Source organism: Cinclus cinclus, chromosome 5 (assembly GCF_963662255.1).
Source record: "Cinclus cinclus chromosome 5, bCinCin1.1, whole genome shotgun sequence".
In the NCBI taxonomy this organism is placed as follows: Eukaryota; Metazoa; Chordata; class Aves; order Passeriformes; family Cinclidae; genus Cinclus; species Cinclus cinclus.
This window is the reverse complement of record NC_085050.1, coordinates 35,147,102-35,158,437: the sequence shown is the minus strand read 5'-3', so window position 1 is coordinate 35,158,437 and position 11,336 is coordinate 35,147,102. Positions and strand designations below refer to the sequence as shown.

Genomic DNA, 11,336 nt, shown 5'->3' with positions numbered 1-11,336 from the left:
CAGCTTTTCCACACCAGCTGTAAAAATGAGCCATCCAGAAGAGGTGTTAACTGAAAGGGGGCTGCTGCAAGAGACATCTGATTGTGGCCACATTTATTTTAATCTTCATCTTCCTACCCACAGCTGCCTAAGAGGCTATATGCTGCTACTGACTCTTAAAGAATTAACATTTCAGCAATTAATTAAAAAAATAAAGGAAAAATTCAAGGAAGTATTTAGACATTTATGGTAAAAAAATCAGGAAGTACATACATGCCCCTAGATTGAAAAAAGGTCCTCATCTATTTAGGTGTCAAAGATGCCACAGGTATCTAAACTTTCACCTGTAAAATTAGTCAGAAACTTAAGCCCCAAGAAAACTAAAGGTGCTGGGCTGAAGTTAACACCTCCCTTTCACTTGAAATTCACAACATACACTCCAAAGTGTCAACCACCCCAAAGCTCCCATCTATGTGTGCCATGTTAGAACCAATATGACTTCACTGGGAAAACCAAGAACTCATAGCAATCTCTGTTGATGATCAGTGTCAACACTTGCTATTTTGTTTACAGATGATGAAAGGAATTGCTCGGTAACTTGAACTTGATCAGAGTAGAAACATGTCAACCAAAGAAAGCAAGCTACTCTCTCTCAAAAGACTACTAATCATCAGCTGCTGACAAGGATCAATCCTGTTGAAGTGCCAGCACTATAAAAAAAGAACACATGTTTAATAGATCAAAGAGTGCACAAAAACTCATTTTCAAAGTCAGATAATTTTAGGGTAAGGACTGGAGAAGGATGGGAAATTCTACATTTCAGACCTGCTGCCACTCCTATCTCTGCATTTTTTCAGTAAGTTTGCAATGAAAAATACGACATTTCTTGAAGTAATTGAAGCTAGCCTGAACACTGACATGTCTTGCGCTTGCTGGTCTGGGCTTAAGGATACTGCTTGGGTGTAATGAATACCATTCCACTTCACCTTGGAAATGGACTCCCAAACTTTTCTGCTTCCCCAAGATCCCATAATTATAGCATTTGCTCAATTCCCAGCAACACAATTTATTTAGCTGACAGCGACTTTTGACATTAATATTACGTCACTGTTCTTCACAAAATATCAGATTTTATCTTTCAAAGAACCTAGAACTTACAAGCAAACAGCTATTGTGAATAATTATCTCCCCTTCTTCTTCCACAACTGCCTTGTTTCAAAATTTTTTCCTGTTTTGATTTTGCAAGATGCCAATCATTAAAAAGCTATAGGTTTCTGTATTTTGAAACAGTAATAGATCAGTCCTTGAATAAATTACACCATCTGTCTTCCCCTGTATACTGTGCTTTTAAGTGACATATATTTAAGGTTTGTACTAAAATAAATCCAAACCTCCACAAGCAATAGCCGTATTCATCCATTACCTTAAAAACATGAATCTGGCTAAGTCTTTTGATTTTGGTCTTTTGCAGATACCTAACCAGTGCCTTGGAAATTTCACTACTTCACTCCTGTAAGTTCTGTCCAAGGGCCATTTTTTTAATTAAACAGATGTCTAGTAAGAAAAACTCTTTAAGTAGCAACTACATGCACTAAAAGCAGGAACAAGGGTGATTTAAGCCTTTTTTTTGTAGATATGGGAAAAAAATGCTATTCACATTTGAATTATCCTTTTGAAAGCAGAAGACATTTTATGACTTCTAAAATGATTAGGCTCCCTAGCTTACTGCAAAAACTTCCTTAACGCTTCTAAGTCTTCAAATATTTTGGGGAAAAGTACCCACTTTTCAGTATGAGTAATCCAAGGTTTCAATTAACAACTTCCAGACCATAAATCATCACAATAATTAATATTTTGAATAGCATAAAATAATAACAAGCCAACAAAAATCTTTAAACAAGAAACTTTCTGGGCTGCTGAAACTCTTACAAAATATCAGAAAGGTCAAGAATTATGAAATGCAAACCAGAAAGGAGCCTACTCTCTTTGGGCCTGTGACTGATTTCAATGTGGCAAATGCACAGGCACACAGAAACCAACTGCATAGTGGAACACAGAGTCCCCAGAGGAATGTCTCCATAGGTACCTTCACATCCTACAGGCTAACCAGACATGTGCTGCAGGTACTCAGTCTGGGGGAAAACAAAAAGCCGCAGTATGATCTTTTTCCATTTCCTACCTTTATCTGCAAAGATTTTTCTTCCCTGATTCATAGACCTGCCTTTTGGCTACAGGGAGGAAAAGAAACAGCACTAATGTAGAATTACAAGTATTTCAGAATGGCCTGACAGACGCCACCTTCTTCTCCCTATCCCTTCAGTCACCACGAAGCCTTCCAGCCTTTCAGACATCCTGCATTCTGTTCCTACTCCCAGTACTGGCAGCACTGGAGCCTTAGGGCTGGGAAGAGCAAAATGAAATATAACTGCATCACTGCTGACACCTGTGGGCAGCCCCGAGAAACCCCCGCTAATCGGGCCTGCCGTGGTTAACACGGACGAATACAGCACTTGGGAACACCAAAAAAAAAAATCTGACCCCAAAGCATTATAAAAGCTCTCGTTCCCCTTGGTTCTCACAATGATAATGCTGCAAGTCCGGGAAGCAGAAATGGGCACCAAATAGGGGCCCCCGGGAGGAGTCAGGAATCACCTCACTACATAAGGTGATCTTCGCTGGTGCCAATTTAAATTGAAATTTCAACCAAATTGGCGGGGCAAGGCGAAAAGCTGCCTCACCCTGCCAACGGTGTGTGTGATCACCTGGGGAAAAAACGGATTCCAGGAAAAAGCCCAGCTGCTAAAGGAAATTTCTAGGCAATAAGGTTGACGTACTGAGCATGTGTGCAACAAGGTGGGAATGAACAGGAACATCCTATAGGAAACAAGGGAGGGAATGGCAAATCACAGCGCCGGTGAAAGCAAGATACAGACATCAAGTGAAAACGCAAGCCTTCGCCTAAACCTTACTTACGATTTTCTGTAAGACTGCAAAAATCCCTCAGAGAGACAGGTTCCCCCGTAGGCAGGAGTGCCCCGGGAGCACGGCGGCGGCAGGCGGGCGGGCAGTGAGCGCACACCGCGGGGCCGGGCCCAGCACGGCCACCATAGCGCGCGCGGCCCGGCCGCCAGCCCGGCCCATCTCCTGGCGGAAGCGGGCCCTGGGCGGGCGAGGGGGCGTGGCCTCGCCCCGGCTGGGCGGGCTCCCGGGGGGCCACGCCCCCTCCCGGCGGTCGCGCGCGCGCGCGCCCCTCGCCCGCCGCCGCCCGCTTCCTGCCGCGTCCGCGCGCCCGCCCCGCCCGCCCGAGCAGCGGCCGCAGCCCCGGCCGGGCCCAGCGGGGAGATGAACACGGTGCTGTCCCGGGCCAACTCGCTCTTCGCCTTCTCGCTGAGCGTGATGGCGGCGCTCACCTTCGGCTGCTTCATTACCACCGCCTTCAAGGAGCGCAGCGTGCCCGTCCGCATCGCCGTCTCCCGGGTCACGCTGTGAGTGCGGCGGGGGCAGGGAAGGGAGTGGCAGGGGAAGGGCCGGTTCGGGCGGCAGCCTCTGCCCGCTGGGGAAGCGCAGGGCTCGGGAGCCGAGAGCAGGGGCCGGGGCGGGTGAGGGGCGGCCGGCCCCGGCTCCTCGCGCGGCGCTCGGGCCCGGCCTCCTGCGCTGCCGGCCGGGCCAATGGAGGAGCCCCACGACGGCGCGGCCGGGCGGGAGCCGGGGCGGAGCGGAGCCGAGCCGAGCCAGCTGCCGCCCGCGGCTGTGGACAGGCAGAGACCTACCGGAACGTGGAGTTCGTTCTATGGACATCCGATCGTAGTACCTTTTTCTTTTTAATTAAAAGAAAAGAACTACTAATTGTAGTTCTCTTGATTTTCTCCACTGATAACCTAGCGTGCTTTCTGTCCTATGGCAGCTCAGTGGTTGGGGTGCCTTGTTCTCTGCGAAATGCACCAGGTGCTGGACACAATGCCTCATCAAAACATGTTGCCTACACAGAAAATGAACTGGTGTGAACTTGTGCTGGGAGACCTTTTTCCCCCAGTTTTGGTGTTGATTCGGGGTGGGGATTTTTTTCTCTGAGACTTAGTTACAGAAAGCTTCCATTGAGTTAAGTATGTGTGATGTGGAGGACAGTCGTTTCACAAGCATTTGAGCAGCTGTTAGGGCCTTCAGTGAGAGAGGGAGGTCTTTGCTCCCATTTTTGCCGTGTCGTGCTTTACCAGAGCTCCTCAGGGGAATCTGCCTCATAGGACACTTTACTGAGCTGCTTTAACTCAGCTCATGGCTTTTTGTTTCGTTGTTCTTGGCCCAGATTAGGGAGCTAAAGCTGCCCGCTTTTGGAAGTGTTTAGTGCCAGGTTGGATGGAGCTCTGCACAACTTGGTGTAGTGAAAGGTGTCCCTGTCCGTGTCAGGGAGATAGAAACTTGATGATCTTTAAGGTCTCTTCCAACCTAGGTCATTCTGTGAGTTGGTGATGGTTCTGTGGAGCTTTGGGAACTGCCCTAAGGGAAGTGGCACCAGTGGATGCAGGACTTGAAAGGACAGATGAATGCAAATAAAGGGACTGCCATCACCTGTCAGACTGGTTTAATAGCACAGGGTTAAAAAAAACAATCCTGTATTTGTCCTACACTGAGGATTGCAGCAGCATAAAATTGGCATAAAAGCATGTCTTTGAGTGTTATGGGGAGCTCAGCATATATATAAGGCAGCAAAATAGTGCCTAATTTGGGTGAAGTGTGTATTGCCACTCACTTCTGTGATGGACAGTTCTGGTTTTACTGGTATACCTAACCTGCTTCTTTGAATGTCTGAGAAGTTCTGTAGATCCCAAGCTTAAGGCCTGCTGCTCCACCTGACTGAAAGTGGTTAACAGGTGAAGTCAAATGCTTGATAAGGTGTACTACTTAAAAAGACACTGCTTTTTGCAAAGGAGTGAAAATTCATACCAAGGCTTAATTTGGGAAGATTTGGTGGTGTTTTTCTTGACTGCTATCCCAAAAGTGTTTTATTCACTTGTATAGTTGTTTGTTTTTTTTTTTTGTTTGTTTTGGTTTTTTGAGATTACTAAACTTAGTTTTAATGAAATTATGTTTTAATTGGCTAATTTCCCAACTGGAATAAATATAACTGTGAAGTTCATAATTCATAAAAAATATGTTCCATGAGGAGTTAAGGTTCATAGTTGATTGCCAGGCTAATTGCTTATGGTATTCCTCTTTGTAGATGGTAAGTTGGGTAAGTTGATAAGCTTTATGAATGCATATGGAAATATCTGCTGTGTATCTGTTATTTCCCTGTTGCTCTTTCTATTGTGGTTTAGTGTGGCAGCGTGAGGTATTGTTCCAAATGTAGGTTTATTATAAAGCCTTTCAAAGTGATACCATTTTCCAGCATGTAGAGGAAAATAACTGTTTTCTTCATGCTGTTATTTAAATAGAGTACAGGAATAAGTCTTGAAACTTGTGTGAACTATGCCCGTATGCTGTTGTATTCGAATGGTTGGAGCACAAGAGCCTTTGGTTTTTCAAGGATAATTTAGAAATAAAGTTGGAAATGGTTGCTATGCTATGCTGATGGTATTCCAATCAATTTTACATATTTGGGGATGCTAAAACATATTTTACTAAAACAAAATGTAGTCCAGCTTAGAAACAGGTTCTTGTTAACAGGAAAAAGTCAATACGCTATTTGTATGTCTTGGACACTGTGGTGGCAAGGCCTGACATAATTAAAATTGGGACACCAGAATTTCTAGAAGGTAGGTGTTAGTTTGTAATGTTGATTATATTTTACCAGAAGTATTTAAAACAAAATACAGAAACTGCATGAGGGAAATATCTAATAAGAACCATAATTTATGTAGTGTAAATAATGAGAAAGGATAATCTTGTGTTTGTGTTTTGTTTTCTCTTAGAAAAAATGTAGAAGATTTCACTGGACCTAGAGAAAGAAGTGATCTGGGATTCGTCACATTTGACATTACTGCAGATATCCTTAATGGAAAAAATGGTTTGCAAACTTTCTGGAATAAGAACACTTTGACGTCTATTTTTGTTACCTTATAATCTTCAGATATTCAGGACTTGGGGAAAACCAGCAATTTGTCTTAAAATAAAGATTTAAAGCAGCTAAACATAGTATTTTGCATAGCTGTGGCAGTGAAATAGAACTTACACCAGCTGTTTTGTCTCTAGTAGATGACAAGTTGTTTAATGCCAATCATGTCATTAATGTCATCTAGTAGATGACAAGTTGTTTAACGTTTTTAAAATCAGGTTCTGTTGTGAAGTGCACTGGATCTAATAAAGGGGTGTGCAGTCTAACATCTAGACTTTATTACTTTTAAGTGAAGTTTGTATCAGTGGTTTGAGGAGTGAATTAATGGTAGGGTTTATATAGTGTATTGTTTTGAATGTCATACCTAATCTAGGAACTGCACCTTTCAAACTCATTTTGTTGTGAGGCTTTCAAAGTTCTGACTGTGATACAGTTGCATAGAAGTACCTGTCTTCTAAAAATAAAAAAGGCATTGTAATCCTTTACTTGCTTAGATGTTAAACACTCTAATCTTTAGTATTACATGGTATGAAATTCATTGGGAAAAATGTGATTTACTGAAAAATTTATCACATTGTTTTTTGGCCTCTTTCTCAATTGCTGTTGCAGTTTCGCAGTTTTTCTTTTGTATTCTTTTGCTTCCCTGCTAATCTGGATTTAGGCTCTTGAAAGAGTTTTTCTGTGGAAGTCAGTACCAAATAATAGGTGGCATGTGCAGGTGATTGCACTAAATGTCTTGCAGCTGGTCTGAGAGTCCTGGGATTTTTCTCCCTGTCTGCTGGATTTTGTCACTGTTAGGCAGGACACTGGTTCCTTGTGTTTTGGTTTCACTCTTTTGAGGAACGCTCTGTTGTGCGAGCAGATCACACAAAATACAGCTCTTCATACCAACACTGGATAAACAGGCTAATCAGATTTTTGCAGGTCTGTCTGCACAGGAATAAGAATATTTTTTTTTAGTATCAACTGGAAGCCAGAGAGGTAAGCTCCTAAGGCTGATTTTTATCTCTGAAATGTTTATACATACTAAAATTAGAGACTGAAATTCTAAAGCAGATGCATAGACTTGTACACATTGTGTATGGAGAGAAGCAGAGCAAGGCAGGACAGAACCTCTAAAAGAAATGTTCTTAAGGATTAGTCTGCAATAGGTGGGCATAAAGATTCTGTGTTTAAATGACTTCTACTAGTTACAGCCCTTTTATAAAAGATTTCTGACTAAGTGTCTCATGCCTGGCATAAATGAAGCTTGCAATATTTAGAGCTGTAAAATGCAGCTGTCTGGTGGGCTTTCTTGTTCAAAATTTGTAAAGAGATACAGGTACATGGACTGTCTCAACTGCCAGAAAGAAGTTGTTAGCCCTGGGAGAAGTTAAATAAAATGGCAGTTAGAAGAAGGAAGTAGGCAAAGGAAAGGGAAACATAGTCTTCACAAACTCCTTTACGCTTATTCAGTTCATTGCTAAGTTTTGCAAATGGTAAGAAATCCTGTCAAGGAGAACTTCAAGATCTTGTTTGATATTTTGAGCCAGATGACAAAAATTGTTCAAGTAAAATATTTCCACCTATTCTTGCAGTGACAGCAGTTAAATATTTATTTCTTTCCTTTCTTGCCCTTTGAATTAATAGGTTAAAAACATGTCTTGGGATGAGTGGAAGAAGCAAAAAACAGATTTTGAGGCAGGACAGGGAATCTATTCTTTGAGATAATGGCAAATAGAATACAAAAGAGGACTAGGAAATAAAATATTACAGCTAATCTCTATTGTTAAAAGGTATTTTCCTTAGCAGTCACACATTATGGTTAAATAAACAATTCTGTAGAATCCCAGCATTATTATACTGTCTCAAATGGCAGTCATCAGTTCTTTACTCTTGATGAAAAATCTGAGCAGTTTTATTTGAGTCTAATGAGCTTTCTTTGTTGTCAGCAGGGAATTGAATTTGCTAATTTTTGAGGGTCCCTTCCAATACGAAATATTTCCTATATTCTAATTTCTCTAACATGGGCATTAAGGGCTCTTTGAATTCCCTATGCTTCACCATTTATTTATATAAATGTATTTATATATTATGTATGTATTTATATATTATTTAACGTTATTGTATTTGGATACGAGGGTTTTCTGATAGTATAAAAAATTGCCTTGAGGATATTTATGGAAGAATTCTATTGTGACTTTTATGTTTAAGGTTGTCTAAGAGAGGATTCTGGTTACTAATTTACAGTGTCAAATATAGATCTCTTAAATTATTGGAGAAGAAATCGCTGCTAGGTTTCATAAATAGTAAAAATAAATACCCACCTAAAAACCTGTCACTTTATTATGATTAAAATATGTGTTCAAACTGCTGGCAGTGCTCAGATTTAATGAGTAAGATGAGGTATGTTGAAAGGTAAGAGCTCATTATGATTATAAACTACTTAGCTCTAGTAAAAATAAAACAAGGTTATGTAAGTACAGTATGGTATTTTTCTTAACTTGCATACATCTGCAGAGTATATTTGATTGGAATGTTAAACAGTTGTTCCTGTATTTGTCTGCAGAATATTCAACGAAAAACAATGTAAGTATTAAAAAGAAGTCTGAAGCAATTACCCATTTTAGTATTGCAGCTATTTTTAAACATTCTGTAGTTTTGCTGAGAAGAGTTAATGCCACCAGCATTTCCTACTAGCCTGAGATGTTTTTACTGGCCTTCATGATTATTTTCTTGACAGTTTAGCTGTAGGCTGGGAAGTTCACCTCCATGAAACCTAATTTGATATATGCCCAGTAGAATGGGAGAAAAATAGCACATGCCTTGTGTTACAGTATACTTACAGCAGTATACTGTAAATGATTTTTTTCACTTTTTCTGTCCCTTTTACTTTTTTTCTAAATTTCTGCAGTTGCTTCTGAGCTACCTTTGGATAGCTGAACACCCTTTCTACTGATTTTATTGTATTATTCCATATTTTAGATTTTGTTTCTATGTAAATCACCGCTTCTCACAAATACTGAGAAGTATTTTTTCTAAATTGTCCCATAAAGTACTAAACAAGACTGTTTAGCATCTACTTAAAAGAACAGGATAAAGTTTCAGTAATGTAAGAACTTCAGATCTCACTTTTTCAACTGTTCATAATTTCTTTGGGGGGGTGTGCTTGCAATTCAAATAGAGATTTCCATTAAAGTTAGAAAAACGTTAAATACATAAGCAGAGTCATGATAACTCAGTTTAAGTTCTTTATTTGAAACAAGGTCTGAATGCTGCTTTAAAAGTGACTTACCTTTGCAATTGAGAAGGAAACATCTTCATGCTTTGTAATTCTACTAATGCATATGACTTTAAAAATGTTTTTCTTGTGTTTTAAGATGTTCCTTGTTGTTTCCGTATATTCCACGCCACACTTGACTGTGCGGTAGTATTACATTACCCCATTGCGAAGCATTATTTTGTTAAATTATTTATGTATTGCAAGCATGTACTTCAGGGGTTTTAGATGAACAGTGCAATGAAAGTCTGGTGTCTGAATGTGGTCTGGTAAGGTACCTTGCTCAATTACAATTGTGATTTTAGGCCCTAAATCAGGTGGTCCTTTGGGACAAGATCATGTTGAGAGGAGATAACCCAAGGCTGTCCTTAAAAGACATGAAGTCAAAGTACTTTTTCTTTGATGATGGAAATGGTCTCAAGTAAGTACATATTTGTTTTATTACTGTTATTCATTGTATCTTGATTTACTTACATATTTTGCATTTCATACGTGCGTTCATTCGTGTGGTAAGATACCTATATTCTGTTGATAGTCCTCCATCTCTGTTGCATCTTTGATTGTTAGAAGATGGCCTTGGGATACAAAATACCCCATGTATTCTGTAGACTAGGAGATGCACTGTTGTTATGAGCAATAGGCTTCTGGGTTTCTACCTTCAGTGTGTGTAGAATTGGTTCTGTGATGCACTCAACTCCAAAGGAGTCAAGTAAAAAAAAAAAGAAGTGGGCAGTAACTACCTAAAATTTAAAAGCTTGTTTTTGCTCAACCAGGTAAACAATCTATATCCTAATGTATTTAATACTAGTAACTATTAATTAAATTGCTTGAGTGTTTGTGCTGACAGTCTTCGTTGCTTTTGCAGGGGAAACAGGAATATCACCTTGACTCTCTCCTGGAATGTTGTACCAAATGCTGGCATTCTACCTCTTGTAACAGGATCAGGACATGTGTCTGTACCTTTCCCAGATACCTATGAAACAACAAAAAGTTATTAAATTATAGTACTGAATCATAAGCAAAATATTTTTATACTTGTATATTGTGGGTACATTTTATTGCAGTTTCTTCTTGCATCCCATGCAACTTTTTGCTGAAAGAGACTTAATTTCCTCAGGCTAGTAGTATAGGAAAAGAAAATGAAAATTCAGGGTTTTGTTTTGTTTTGTTTTTTTTAAATAAAACATTGAAGCTGAGACTTAGGGAAAGGTAAATTGCAGAGTAATGGTTTTAAGGGGGGAAAACTGAGGAATTTTTTTTTTCCTGGACATCTAAGTATAGATATCCTTTTCTTTTAAATAAATATTTTTAAACCAGAAGATAGTATTCCTGTGTTTGGGCTTCTTAAGTACTGTGATAGTTATTTATTTTGTGTAGAACTCAAATAAACCTTTTGGAGTTGGTTTCTGGGAGTGCCCAAAAGAAACAGCTGTTCCATTTTAGGGCATTTTTTTAAACCCATGTGCAGTATGTTACAGTAGGCTAACTAAGCTTGGTCCTTTCTAGGACTGCCAGCAGGTACCTGGAAAACTGATGCTTCCTTGTATGTCAGTCTAAGATTCTGAGTGCCACTGATGTAGCCCACATCTAGTTCTGTATTACAAATAATTTTAATAACTGCTTGCACTGCAGCAAACTGAAGGAATAAAAAGAAATCTATTCAGTATGAGTCTTAAGACTTTAAGCATAAGGCTAAGTCAGTAAGAAAAGTAAAAGCTTTAGGTAAAGAAAGGCTTTTCTGAAATGGAATCTCTAGACTTTTAATGGGGCCTGTTCATCAGGCAGAATTGCTTCTGCTTGTTCCAGAAGGGGTTGAGACAACTAATATTAGAGGGGTCCTTCCATAGCAAGGAATAGGAATGTTCCCTAAACAGTCTGGGTAAATCTTTCCATAATAGAGGATTTCCCCATGGTAAGATAGAGTAATTGAGGCAGCTTGAGTGTCAGTGAGTCTGCCTGCAAGTCTTGCTGAGCTGCATGAACCAGGAAAGGTGGCAAGCAGAGTGTGGCAGCTTCAGTCAGCACCTCTGTGGAAAAAGTGGCCTG

At 40.2% G+C, this 11,336-nt stretch overlaps 1 protein-coding gene across 1 annotated transcript; it reads left to right on the top strand.

Moving 5' to 3' along the window:
* The first annotated feature begins 3,249 nt into the window (after window positions 1–3,249).
* SPCS3 (signal peptidase complex subunit 3) lies at window positions 3,250–10,609 on the top strand. Its single transcript, XM_062493601.1, has 5 exons — window positions 3,250–3,464; window positions 5,889–5,962; window positions 8,523–8,599; window positions 9,596–9,711; window positions 10,156–10,609. Exons 1-5 carry the CDS (start codon window positions 3,322–3,324, stop codon window positions 10,286–10,288), a joined length of 543 nt encoding a protein of 180 aa, XP_062349585.1. The 5' UTR covers window positions 3,250–3,321; the 3' UTR covers window positions 10,289–10,609.
* Window positions 10,610–11,336: the final 727 nt, after the last annotated feature.